The sequence below is a fragment of the Mercenaria mercenaria genome, chromosome 12 (assembly GCF_021730395.1).
Source record: "Mercenaria mercenaria strain notata chromosome 12, MADL_Memer_1, whole genome shotgun sequence".
NCBI lineage: Eukaryota > Metazoa > Mollusca > Bivalvia > Venerida > Veneridae > Mercenaria > Mercenaria mercenaria.
In genome coordinates this window covers 28,421,990-28,436,864 of record NC_069372.1, presented here as the reverse complement: position 1 = coordinate 28,436,864, position 14,875 = coordinate 28,421,990, and the positions used below count along the sequence as shown (strand labels likewise).

General features: G+C 36.2%; 1 protein-coding gene across 6 annotated transcripts in view; it reads left to right on the top strand.

Moving 5' to 3' along the window:
- Positions 1–14,875, top strand: part of LOC123533205 (titin homolog) — a 195,083-nt gene that overhangs the window by 121,874 nt on the left and 58,334 nt on the right. For all 6 annotated transcript variants that reach the window (XM_053519533.1, XM_053519537.1, XM_053519536.1 and 3 more), the window contains exons 11-13: positions 300–599; positions 1,149–1,436; positions 1,859–3,489. In XM_053519533.1, coding sequence (XP_053375508.1) covers positions 300–599; positions 1,149–1,436; positions 1,859–3,489 — 2,219 coding nt within the window. The remainder of the gene's footprint in view (positions 1–299; positions 600–1,148; positions 1,437–1,858; positions 3,490–14,875) is intronic.

Genomic DNA, 14,875 nt, shown 5'->3' with positions numbered 1-14,875 from the left:
ACTATTGACCAGATTTTCAATCACTCAGCATTGAAAATTCTGATAATTTCACAGGTAACACTAGATGCAAATATTTTCAAGAGTGACATGTGACAAGTGTAAAGTAAGATACGTGTTCATGGTGAAAAACATGTATTTAATGTAAATAATTTTCTTTTTATTTCATGTTTTAATAGAATTTTACAACTTGTTACCAGTGAACACTTAAATAAAATGATATGCAATGATATGTGTTAGATGTAAATATTTATTCATTTTCAAGCTCTTTTCGACATTAATTTTTGACTGGACAATTTCAGAGTCAGAATCTCCTGATGTAGTTTATCCTGTGTTCTTGAAAAAGCCGGAAACAACTATAGCCAATGAACGTGACCCTGTTATCATTGATTGTGAGGTTATCGGTTCTCCGGAAGTAAATATTACCTGGTATCGTGATGGGTCAAAGGTCACAGAGGATGGTCGTCACAGGATGTCTTTTGATGGAAGGGTAGCCATGTTGGTTATACGGAAAGTAACTGTGGGAGACAGCGGGAAAATTGAATGTTTAGCAGAAAATTCTTCAGGGAAAGTTTCAGCACATTGTCACCTTGTTGTCAAAGGTAGAACTGAACTTTACTTTTACTTATTTGATTAATGATAGTTTGATGTCATATAAATTTTGAATGCTTTATAATTACATCAAATAAAAGAATTTCTAAATCATCAAACATGCTTGAACAAAATATGATAATTAAATTATTATTTATTGTAATTGACTGACAGATGTACGTAATATAAAAGAAGACTCCCATTTATTTTCAAAGCAGAATGTAAATTACTAATATTTTTTCAACAAAAAACTCATAAAGTTGCTATTAAAGATACTCTAAGCAATGGTGGGGAGTCATGTTTTAACTTGGTTTTTCTCCACATTCCTGTAAAAAAAACATACCATAATGATAGTGTTACAAAAAAACCTTCAAAAGCAAATAGAAATCTTTAACTGCAGACATTTTGTTTTCACCTAGACTAGCATTGACATAGTAAATATATCACAGCAGCACTAGCCTTCATCACTTTTCAGTTAGTCTGTTGGTGTTTGAGGTTGCACTGTCATACATAATTTGCTTACAAACACTTTTCATGTAATTCTATTGTATCGTGTACAGCACTGAAGTCTGCGCCTTCCTTGACTCAGCCGCTATCTGATGTTACCGTGATCAGCGGCAAGAAGGCTTCACTAACATGTATCATCAACGGTGAACCAAAACCAGAGATTACTTGGCGGAAAAATGGGCTCATTATTGGACAGATGTTTGATTTCAAGCAGACATACAATAACCATGTGGCTGAACTGGAAATCAGCGAGACTTGTGCCAGAGACACAGGTTGTTATGAATGTATTGCAGCCAATGAGAAAGGAGAAATTTCTACCTCATGTCAGCTGACTGTGCATGGTATGTAAGACAGACTATAGTATGCTTGTAAAAAGCAAAATGCAGAAACTGATTTCAAATTTTCAGGGTTATGTTTCTCCACAAACAATAATTAATTTGTCAGTTATTTGTAACTTAGAACATACAAACAGAGTAAACTAGATGTTTTACAAATGTCTGTTTTAATGTTTTAGCTTTTGCTGCAATACCTTTTTCCTGGTGTAATGAACACTGGGAATTTTTGTTAGATTATTCACTATTAAAAGAATTAACCAGTTTGATGTTTTAAAGAAGCTGTTGTTGCTAAAGAGACACAGTATTCCTTATTTTATGAGAATATTTTGTACATGCTGGAAAAAATTGTCCAAAATGTTTAATTTACTGTTTCCATTGCTTCGGTTACAGTAATATAGATTTTGAAAGCAGTATTTACCCCTTTTCAGATGAAAATGTGCAAGTAGAGAGAAGCATTACACCTGAAGTGGAACCACAAAAAGTAACAGCAGAGAAAAGCTTCACAGCTGAAGTGGGAAAACAAAAAGTAACTGCAGAGAAAAGCTTCACACCTGAAGTGGAAAAACAAAAAGTAACTGCAGAGAAAAGCTTCACACCTGAAGTGGGAAAACAAAAAGTAACTGCAGAGAAAAGCTTCACACCTGAAATGGGAAAACAAAAAGTAACTGCAGATAAAAGCTTCACACCTGAAGTGGAAAAACAAAAAGTAACTGCAGAGAAAAGCTTCACACCTGAAATGGGAAAACAAAAAGAAACTGCAGAGAAAAGCTTCACACCTGAAGTGGGAAAACAAAAAGTAACAGCAGAGAAAAGCTTCACACCTGAAGTGGAAAAACAAAAAGTAACTGCAGAGAAAAGCTTCACACCTGAAGTGGAAAAACAAAAAGTAACTGCAGAGAAAAGCTTCACACCTGAAGTGGAAAAACAAAAAGTAACAGTTCAGAAGGAGACAATCCAGACTGCAGCAGTGAAAAATTTTACAGTAAAGTTTGAACCTAGTATGGAAGGTGAACACAAACAAGTTGCGAAATCTCAGGCATCAAAGGTGATGCTTGTACGTCAAGGAAGCCTGCGATCTTTAAGGAGGGAAAATTCTGAGAAGTCTCTTGTAAGGACTGGAAGCTTACAGTCCATTGATACATCTATAAAAGCTGAAGAGTCTAAGAGATCAATAGATTTAGAGAAGCCAGACAAGTACAGTAATGCTGAGGATAATAGACTTCTAACAAACGGTCATTCTACAGAAAGCCAGAATAAATCTTCAGTTAAAGCTTTTCATACATCCAAAGGGAAGGTTGACATTAATAAGAATTATGGAGGAAAACATAATGCAAATCTTCCTGAACCAGATGAAGACAAAAATGGTTCTGAAATTAAAAACTATCCCAAAAACAATGAAGAAATATTGAAAACTGTGAAAGCAGGATCTAACTTGAGTTCACTGTGCTTAGAAAGTTCTAATGTAAAAGAGGTAAAGCCTGTTGCAAAATTCCGTACTGGGGGTGAAATACGTAGATCTCAGAGTGTACGTTCTTCAGGAAGTGAGAAACCAGAATGGCTGCAAGTGAAATTAAGAAAAGTTGGCAGTAAACCAAGTCCTTTAGCAGCAGAAAGAGAAAAATCCAAAACTCAATCTCAGGACAGTTCTAATAAAGAAACTATTGTTACAAGTGAATTACCAGTAAGTGTTCAAAGAGAAACAAAACTTTCTCGAAGCCAGAGTGCTAGAATTGTTGATCGAAATACATCCCTGGCTCTCCGAGATTCTACAAACTCCCCTTCCAATCAACCAAACAGAGATTCTGTCAAACTGACCCCTGTGTCAGAAAGAGCAAAGATCTTCCAAATGAGGGATACAAATTCTAGCAGTAGTTCTTCAGGGAAATCCAGTCCAGTCGACATTATAGCAAAAGCAATAAATCTGAGTAGGACAGAAAGTCTGCGGTCTCCTGTAGGAAACAGGTCACTTGGCATTCAACGTAGCCATAGTTTCAAGATTGAGGCACCCTCATCTAGTCAAGGAGATGTAACTCTGGAGCTTACCCCACAGAAAGAACAGGTGAGTAGTATCCCTTGACATAATTTTTTTTTTATTAAAAAACTATTCCAAACCCAGTGTTTGAACTGTCTGTCTGTCATTCTGTCTGTCCATTCATCACACTTTCTTATGTACTCAGCCCCTCCTTCATTAGCATGAAGTTGACATGTGCATATTGTCAGGATTTTCATGTTCAGTTACTATTTATTGAGTTATGCCCCTTTTTTTGCACTTGCCCATATTCAAGCTACATATGTATCTTATGCACCCAATTTCTACTACAATTTCCATTTAAATCAGATGTAACTTGGTGTACTTCATAAATTTTAGGGACTTCCATGTCTGATTATTATTTTCTGAGATATGTCCTTTATTTTCATAGCCATATTACAGCTACATCTGTACTTTGTGCTCTAAAACCTCTCCTATAGTTTCCATCAAACCTCTCCTATAGTTTCCATCAAACCTCTCCTATAGTTTCCATCCAATTCAGATTAAACTTGCTACATATAATCAACCAGAAGTTTACATGCACATATTCATGTTCTATTAATGTTTTGAGTTATGCCTCTTCTTTAACTTAGCCATATTAGAACTACATCATTTGTATTCCTGCAAATTTCATATCAGAGTTTTTAGAAGTGGGAAAACAAAAAGTAGTTGAATAGCCCACCATCATCAGATGGTGGGCTATTCAAATCACTCTGCATCCGTGGTCCGCCGTTGGTCCGTCCGTCCGTTAACAATTTCTTGTTATCGCATCTCCTCAGAAACTACTTGGGGGATTTTGACCAAACTTTGTCAGAATGATGTATTGGTACCCTAGTTGTGTGAACTTGTGTCCCCCTGAAAATCAGACTGGTTCAACAATTATTGAGTAAGTTATGGCCCTTTGTTTATTTTTATAATTTACATGGATTTATTTTGAGAAAAACTTTGAAAATCTTCTTATCCAAAACCACAGAGCCTAGGGCTTTGATATTTGGTATGTAGCATCATCTAGTGGTCCTCTACCAAGATGATTCAAATTATTACCCTGGGGTCAAATATGGCCCCGCCATTTGGATGACATGTATAGTTTTGAGTGGCAAGATGAACCTTGACACGAGTTGACCTTGATTTTGACTTAGTGACCTACTTTCACATTTCAGTAGCTACAGCCTTCAAATTTGGACCACATGCATAGTTTTGTGCACCGAAAAAAAACCCTTTGACCTTGACATTGACCTAGTGACCTACTTTCACGTTTTTGAAGGTACAGGCTTCAAATTTGGACCACATGCATAGTTTTGTGTTCAGAAATGAAATTTGACCGTGATTTTGACCTAGTGACCTACTTTCACATTTCTTTAGCTACAGCCTTCAAATTTGGACCACATGCATAGTTTTGTGCACCGAAAAAACTTTGACCTTGACATTGACCTAGTGACCTACTTTCACATTTTTGAAGGTACAGGCTTCAAATTTGGACCTCATGCATAGTTTCGTGTTCCGAAATGAAATTTGACCTTGATTTTGACCTAGTGACCTTCTTTCACATTTCTGAAGCTACAGGCTTCAAATTTGGACCACCTGCTTATTTTTGTGTTTTGAAATTTGACATTGATTTTTACCTAGTATTTCCTTTCACATTTCTCAAGCTACAACTTTCAAATTTGAAGCACATGCATAATTTTGTATACCAAAATGAACTTTGACCTTGAAATTGATCTTGTGACCTACTTTCACATTTCTCAAGCTACAGCTTTCAAATTTGGACCACATGCACAGTGTTGTGTACTGAAATGAAATTTGACGTTGATTTTGACCTTGAGCTAGTCTTGAAATTTGGAACATTCAAAAATGGCTCAATGGTTAGAAACACAATTGCAGAGAGAAAATAGCAAGAAGTTATCTCTCTGTGATCTCTTGTTTCAATACATGTATGTTCCTTTTTATACGCCCGTCTCTTAAAGAGCAGGGCGTATTATGTGAACACCCGTGTTTGTCCGCTCGCTAAGTCAAATAGTTTTCATCCGATCTTCACGAAACTTACTGACAATGTTTGTGGGCATAATATCTCAGCCAAGATCGATAACCAGCCAAATTGCCCCAGGCGCTTTTGGATTATGGCCCATGAATTACTTGAAAAACTGCAAATTTAGCCTTGTCCACTCTCTAAGTCAAACAGTTTTCATCCGATCTTCACCAAACTTGCTAACAATGTTTGTGGGCATAATATCTCAGCAAAGTTTGATAACCATCAAAATCGCCCCAGACATTCTTGGATTATGGCCTTTGAATTAGGCAAAGTTCGATGACGGGCGTATTTTGTGACAGTCTGGCACTCTTGTTTGAATTTATATTTTATTAATTCAGTCATTTTCAGGGGTGCATTTGTCATACATAATGTTGACATCATTTGTGTTTCCAGTAACTGTATGATTTTAAAAGTAAATTATGAATAGTACAGTGGCACGAATAGTTTATCAAGGTGTTCTGCAGTGTATTCCTGTCTTTAATTCCTTACTGTGGTTTTGTAATTACACATAGTTTTGATGCCAAATGACTTTCCCACATAACTTCTTGCTATTTTCTCTCTGCAACTGTTTTCCATGCTTTTGTTAAGTGTTATAATGCTGAAGCAATTCAGTTTCATAGATTTTGTTCTAGAAATTCTTGAAATGTTAACGGTTAGTTACAGTTTGAGAAAAACACATAATTCATCCTGCATATGCTCTGTTGAAAAACATTTATACAAAATTCATTGTACTATATTTCTAACCCTTTTGCGTTGGAATAGGCAACTCTGAGGTAGAAATATGCTAGCTAATAGTTACATTAGTTGTTTGCAAATCATTGCAAGATATTTAAAGATATATCAGTACCAAATTCATATTTGAAAATATGAACAATTACTTTATAGTATAAACATAAAATTGTAGAGAGGTATTTGTTCTATAGAGGTGTCAAAATATAGAGGTATTTGTTTTATAGAGGGGTCATTGTAGAGAGGCATTTGTTCTACAGAGGTGTCAATGTAGAGAGGTGTTTGTTCTATAGAGGTATCATTGTATAGAGGATTTTTTGTTATAGAGGTGTCAATGTAGAGAGGTATTTGTTCTATGGAGGTGTCAATGTAAGGAGGTATTTTGTTATATAAAGGTGTCATTGTAGAGAGGTTTTTGTTCTACAGAGGTGACAGTGTAGAATTGTATTTGTTCTGTAGAGGTGTCAGTATAGAATTGTATTTGTTCTATAGAGGTGTCATTGTAGAGAGTTATTTGTTTTATAGAAGTGTCAATGTAAAGAGGTATTTTTCTATAGAGGTGTCAATGTAGAGAGGTATTTGTTCTACAGAGGTATCATTGTAGAGAGTTACTTGTTCTAAATTTTTCTAAGGAAAAGAATGTAAAGAGGTATTTGTTCTATAGAGGTGTCAATGTAGAGAGGTATTGTTCTACAGAGATGTCAATGTAGAGAGGTATTTGTTCTACAGACGTGTAGGTGTCAATGTAGAGAGGTATTTGTTTTACAGAGGTGTCATTGTTTAGCTTTATTTGTTCTACGGAGATGTCAATGTAGAGAGGTATTTTTTCTACAGAGGTGTCAATGTAGAGAGGTATTTGTTTTACAGAGGTGTCATTGTTTAGCTTTATTTGTTCTACGGAGATGTCAATGTAGAGAGGTATTTTTTCTACAGAGGTGTCAATGTAGAGATGTATTTGTGCTACAGAGGTGTCAATGTAGAGAGTTATTTGTTTTATAGAAGTGTCAATGTAAAGAGGTATTTTTCTATGGAGGTGTCAATGTAGAGAGGTATTTGTTTTACAGAGGCATCATTGTAGAGAGTTATTTGTTCTAAATTTTTCTACGGAAAAGAATGTAGAGAGGTATTTGTTCTGTAGAGGTGTCAATGTAGAGAGGTATTTGTTCTACAGAGATGTCAATGTAGAGAGGTATTTGTTCTACAGAGATGTCAATGTAGAGAGGTATTTGTTCTACAGAGGTGTAGGTGTCAATGTAGAGAGGTATTTGTTTTACAGAGGTGTCATTGTAGAGCGTTATTTGTTCTAAATAGACCTGCCCGCTCAGCTCAGTAGGTAAGAGAGTTGGTCTACGGATCGTGGTGTTGCGAGTTCGATCCTCAGGCAGGGCGTATATTCTCCATGACTATTTGATTGATAAATGACATTGTGTCTGAAATCATTAGTCCTCCACCTCTGATTCATGTGGGGAAGTTGGCATTACTTGCGGAGAACAGGTTTGTACTGGTACAGAATCCAGGAACACTGGTTAGGTTAACTGGCCGCCGTTACATGACTGAAATACTGTTGAAAAACAGTGTTAAAAACCCAAAACAAACAAATTTGTTCTAAATAGGTGTCCATGTAGAGAGGTATTTGTTCTACAGAGTAGTCAATGTAGAGAGGTATTTGTTCTACAGAGATGTCAGTGTATAGAGGTTTTTGTTTTACAGAGATGTCATTGTAGAGCGTTATTTGTTCTAAATAGGTGTCGATGTAGAGAGGTATTTGTTCTAAAAAGGTGTCAATGTAGAGAGGTATTTGTTCTATAGAGGTGTCAACTTAGATAGGTATTTGTGCTACAGAGGTGTCAATGTAGAGAGTTATTTGTTTTATAAAGGTGTCAGTGTAAAGAGGTATTTTCTATAGAGGTGTCAATGTAGAGAGGTATTTGTGCTACAAAGGTGTCAATGTAGAGAGTTATTTGTTCTATAGAGGTGTCAGTGTAGAGAGGTATTTGTTCTACAGAGGTGTCAATGTAGAGAGTTATTTGTTCTACAGAGGTGTCAATGTAGAGAGGTATTTATTCTACAGAGGTGTCAGTGTAGAGAGGTATTTGTTTTACAGAGGTGTCAATGTAGAGAGGTATTTGTTCTACAGAGGTGTCAATGTAGAGAGGTATTTGTTCTGTAGAGGTGTCATTAAGAGAGGTTGTATGGTATTTTACCAGTCATTGCTATATATATGTGTGGTATCTTGAACAAATAGCCACATTATTTTACAAAACCAAAGTAATAAGTCTCTTATAATGACATAAACAGCAAAGAATTTCTGTAAAACTGTGATGCATCCTTATCGCTTGGTGAGTCTTTTTGCTCATTTCTAAAAGAAGAAAAAAACTTCCAAATAAGTGATGAAAACAACAGTAGCTGTGTGGAAATGTTGTTACAGAGATGTATGATACAGCTATCACAAATTATATATGTTATATTCTTGCCAGTTTCGTTTAGGCACATTCTGCAGTTGTTTTTGATAATCGAGACATTTTATCAAGATGTAATAGAAAAATAAGCTCAACAATATAACATTGCATTGTTTTCCATATGTCCTCGGGATTATCTAGAAATAAAACATCTCTTGCAGCTGTACATACACATGTAGAAGTGTTCTAATACTTGCTGGTACTTGACAATCAAACAGTTCTTGTTAGTAGTTACCTCAATTGTTGTGATTGTTATGTAAGGGAAAATTGGATAACTAAGCATACTTAATTATAGTGGAAGTACTAGAGAATATACAAAGAATTCATGCAATCTCTGTTAATGTTAATATTTGCATGTATAGAATGTATTTTCCTCATCATAAACTGTAACAGGCCGCCTACACTTGAATTAACTAACATTATTAAAAAACAACAGAGTAGTTGATGACAAGTTGACAAGCATGGTGTAGGTTGTACAATGAACTGGTATAGTGTTTAATCTGACAAAGCTTCAAAAGCAAAGGAGGGGCCTCTGTAGTCTGGGCCTCCGTGACTGAATTGTTCAATTTGCAGAGTTCATTTCACTTATCTCTTCTTTCATGCAGCTGGTTTACTGAATGGGGCTTTGGTAATGTACTGAGGGGCTTTGGTATTGTACTGTGGGGCTTTGGTAATGTACTGAGTGGCTTTGGTAATGTACTGAGGGGCTTTGGTAATATACCTAAGGGCTTTGATGATATACTGAGGGGCCTTGGTAATGTACTGAGGGGCTTTGATAATGTACTGATGGGCTTTGGTAATGTACTGAGGGGCTTTGATAATGTACTGATGGGCTTTGGTAATGTACTGAGGGGCTTTGATAATGTACTGATGGGCTTTGGTAATGTACAGAGGGGCTTTGGTAATGTACTGAGGGGCTTTGATAATGTACTGATGGGCTTTGGTAATGTACAGAGGGGCTTTGGTAATGTACTGATGGGCTTTGGTAATGTACAGAGGGGCTTTGGTAATGTACAGAGGGGCTTTGGTAATGTATCTAAGGGCTTTGATGATATACTGAGGGGCCTTGGTAATGTACTGAGGGGCTTTGATAATGTACTGATGGGCTTTGGTAATGTACAGAGGGGCTTTGGTAATGTACTGATGGGCTTTGGTAATGTACAGAGGGGCTTTGGTAATGTACCTAAGGGCTTTGGTAATGTGCTGATGGGCTTTGGTAATGTACAGAATGTACAGGGCTTTGGTAATGTACCTAAGGGCTTTGATGATATACTGAGGGGCCTTGGTAATGTACTGAGGGGCTTTGATAATGTACTGATGGGCTTTGGTAATGTACAGAGGGGCGTTGGTAATGTACCTAAGGGCTTTGATGATATACTGAGGGGCCTTGGTAATGTACTGAGGGGCTTTGGTAATGTGCTGAGGGGCTTCTACCATAAAACCTTCAGAATGACCTAAAAAACAACAGAAAACAGAGCTGTGATGTGGTAGGAACTACATTCCTCTTCAAAGTGATCAGCATTGGTTGATTCAATAATAAACTAATCAAGACTACAACATTGTTCAGCTTCTTGTCAGATATGGCAACTGTATCCAAAAATATCAGTAACAAAAATAGTATATTGATGATAACAAACAATAGGTATGAGATAAAATTATAACAGAAAATTCCATATATGTTATTGGACTTAAAGAAATTATTTATGTTTACTGTAAGTAAGTAAAATTGTTTCTTTTACACCCCTGAAATTACACTGATGAATTTATTATATATATTTTTATCTTTACAACATGAATCTATGTTTTTCATTTACTAGGTTTTTCAAAGTTGAAAACCTGGTTATTAAATTGGTTGTTCGATGGATGGATGGGCGGCATCAAGATTTGGTTTCTGTTCAATACCTTTAGTTTGGGTTGGGTTGAGATGTTGAAATGGGTAGCTTATAGTAAGACCAAGGTTGGTAATGAATTTAGGGTCAGTGGACCCAAGGTCAAGGTCACTAATACTAAAAATTAAAAGTTTCCGCTCAATAACTTTAGTTTCGATTGATGGATTGAAATTAAACGTGGCGTATAAGTAGCTTATAGAAAAACTAAGGCTTGGATTGCATATGGGATTAGTGGAATCAGATTCAAGGTCAGTATAACTGATTTAATTTGCACACTTAGAAAATTAATTCCACTGTGGTGCAGTGGTCTAGAGCTTTGGGCAAAAGCTACCTTTTCTGCTGTGGAACGGATGGGCCTCGGTTCAAATCCCATAGAGTGCCTAACTTTTTTTGTGATAAAGGCCATTGTGCCAAGGTCAAGGTCACAGTTGCTAAAAGTAGATTTTGTTTTGCTGGAATTTGCATCAGAATTTGGTGTCTGTTTAAAAACTTTGGTTTGGGTCGAGATATTGGAATGAAATTATAGGTAGATTATAGTAAGACCAAGGTTTGGATTGTATTTGGGGTTAGTGGAGTCAAGGTCAGGGTCACTGTTACTAAAAATAGAAAAAAACAGTTTCTGCTCAATACTGTTGAAATTAAACTTGGCATATAGGTAACTTATAGGAAAACCAAGGTTGGGATTACATAGGTCAAGTTCAAGGTCAGCATAATTTAATGTGCATACTTTGAAAATTCCACTGGCACGGTCATCTAAGGCATTGTACCTCTTGTAATTTAGTAATTTTGGAGTGTGATGGAGGAGTAGTGGTACTAAGCCCGATTTTTTTTTTTTTTTTGTGGTAATAAAAAAAGAAGCATTTAGATGCCGTAGGGTCCAGGTCAAGGTCACAGACTTAGTGTACAGCAAGCTTATTATGAAGAATAGCTTTTGATTGTATTTGGGGTCTATGTTACTAAAAATAGAAAAAAAAACACTTTTTGCTCAATAGCTCTAGTTAGGAATGAGATATAGCAATGGAACTTTGTATATAGGTAGCTTAATAGGAAAGAAAGATTAAGTGATTGTGTTTTTTTTTGTCTCTGTTAGGTCAGAGTCAATGTTTCTAAAAATAGAAAATGTTTGAAAAAACTGGTTTTCAGGGAATTTCCAGGTCTCTTGTATCATTTTATTCACAGTGCTCTGAAAGTATACAAATAATTATCTTATCAGTTGTGATATGAGCCCTGCTATTTTGACTGTTGTTATTTTCTGCTGATCTTTCCTTGATAAAAATGTGTGAGAGTTACAAAATGTTGTTTACAGTAACCATGGTAACAGAAATGATAAAAGAAATGAACCTGCAGTCTTGTTACAAAGATTGATAGAGTACTTGATTGAAATTGAAAGCTTGGTATATTCTGCAGCAGTAGGTGAGGTAAATGAGGAGGTGTCTGTTCTTGAAATATTTCAGGTATTCTTTAGAATCCAGAATTTTCAGCAGTCTCCAGCCTCAAACACAGCTGGAGTTTTACTTTATGATCATAATTACTTTGATACATAGCTATTTGATAGATATTACAATGAAATCATGTATATTGCTTTCTTAATGAAAACTGATTGGTAGATTTATTTTAAATAAACTATAACTTTACTTTGGAAAAAAATATTTCAAAACTATTCAAATGTACACTCCAACACAAGTCCAGTGTAAGACAACAACTACAGAACCACCTTGCATATCTTAGTTATATCATTAAATATGTAGGAGAAAGATTTGGGTAGATGAATCACTGTAGACAGAGATCTATATGATATTTATACAGCTTGTAGCTTCCTGGTTCCACACTCTGTACATGGTGTAGATTACACTCTGATAAAGGTACAGCTGTTGTCCAAAAACTTTTATCTGTTTCATTTCCCTGAAGAATGACACATCCAGATCTTACAGACAATATATTACATCCTGTATTATATTGCATTTCTTAATTGCACAAACTTTGAGACATGTTGTTGAAAGAGTCTAAAAAAATAAAGCGGCTATGTTCTCCATTAAAAAGATACCTTTTTCAGTAGTTTACGGTATACCGAAGTGCACCCTTATCATTTCTAACCCCCCAAGAGACTTCTTTAATTGCTATGGAAGAGTATGTTTTACTTTAAGACAAAATGAAAAAGTTTTATCTACTAAGAGTTACACTAGCTGCATGGTTTTAATTAAAATGTAATTGAAATTAAAACTAGTTAATGAAAACATTGACCTTGACTAGTTTGTGTTTGTTTTTTGCTTCAGTATTTTTGGCTTGACTAAATAAGATGCTGGATAAAATTGTGAGCTTTCTAGTTCAGCTTTGCTACAAAGATTGTTTGTAAATAGAAACATGTTTTGAAATAATAACCCAAAAAAAATACATTCAAAGAAATAGATTTAGCAGATTTAGGAACATGGGCATGCATGCTTTTGTATTAAGATTTTCAGATCTCATTTTGTTTAGTGTATTTTGGAAAACCTTTTTATGGAGAAGAAAAACAAGGTGATAAGTCTTTTGGGAATACCTGTACTCTCCAGCATCCTAAGATGCCCAGTTACTATAAATAGATTTAGTCTGGTTCTCTTACCTACACCTTACCTGTTTGACTGGTACACAAACTTTCAGCACACCTTGAATGCTAGGAACTTAATAGTGCATTCCAACAGAATATATGCCAAAAGTTTGTAGAAAAAATCACAGTCTTGTGAGGTTGGATATTATTGGACTGGTAGTTCTTGGAATTTAAGAAGTGAAAAGAGTAGGAAGTGTTTGGATAGATTTAGGGCCAGTTACAGGTGAGAGGGAGCTTTTCTGTAATTTTGTGACCTTATTTTGACCTTCCAGGTGCCAGACTTATGAACTTTATGGTTTTTACTGTTTTTTTTTGTTTGTTTTTCTTTCATTTTTGCACTTAGAGTAGTACAGCACAAAACATGTATGGCATTACAGTATTATCCTTAATGCAGCAATGCATGGCAGTACTATATCCCCACTCCCCTTTCTGGCTAGGGAGGTCATTAATGCAGCAATGCATGACAGCACTATATCCCCACTCTGCTTTCTGGCTAGGGAGGCCATTAATGCAGCAGTGCATGACAGCACTATATCCCCACTCTGCTTTCTGGCTAGGGAGGTCATTAATGCAGCAGTGCATGACAGCTCTATATCCCCACTCCCCTTTCTGGTTAGGGAGGTCATTAATGCAGCAGCTGCCTGACAGCACTATATCCCCACTCCCCTTTCTGGCTAGGGAGGTCATTAATGCAGCAGCTGCCTGACAGCACTATATCCCCACTCCCCTTTCTGGCTAGGGAGGTCATTAATGCAGCAGTGCATGACAGCACTATATCCCCACTCCCCTTTCTGGCTAGGGTGGTCAGTCTTTCTCATGGAAAATATCTATAGTGTCTTTTCATTTACATTTTTGTCGAGCCCGCTTGCGAAAGCAAAGACATAGTTGTCCAAATGGCTGTTCGGTGTATGTGCGTGCGTGCGTCCGTCCGGATTTGTTTGTCCGGACCATAACTTTGACATGCATGAAGCAATCTTGTTTATATTTGGCATGAATGCTAACCTCAGTGAGACGGAGTGTCATGCGCAAACCCCAGGTTCCTATCTCAAAGATCAAGGTCACACTTAGAGGTCAAAGGTCAAAATCAATAATGACTTTGTCCGGAGCATTTCTTCTTCATGCATGGAGGGATTTTGATGTAACTTGGCACAATTGTTCACCATCATGAGACAGAGTGTCATGCGCAAGAATCAGGTCCCTAGGTCTAAGGTCAAGGTCACACATAGAGGTCAGAGGATACAAGAATGACTCTACTGGTAAGGATTTTGGTGTATTGACTTCAAATTTTTATTTTTTTTTTTTATTTTTTCTTTTTTTTTTTTTTTAGATTTACTTCCTTTTGTTGTTACTACAAATAACTTATATTGTAACTTTTTGCAGTCTTTTTAGCTCATCTGATTTTTTGAAAAAAAATGATGAGTTATTGTCATCACTTGAGCGGTTGTCGGCGTCGGCGTCGGCGTCGGCGTTGCCTGGTTAAGTTTTATGTTTAGGTCAGCTTTTCTCCTAAACTATCAAAGCTATTGCTTTGAAACTTGGAATACTTGTTCACCATCATAAGCTGACCCTGTATAGCAAGAAACATAACTCCATCTTGCTTTTTGCAAGATTTATGGCCCCTTTTGTACTTAGAAATATCAGATTTCTTGGTTAAGTTTTATGTTTAGGTCAACTTTTCTCCTAAACTATCAAAGCTTTTGCTTTGAAACTTGGAATACTTGTTCAC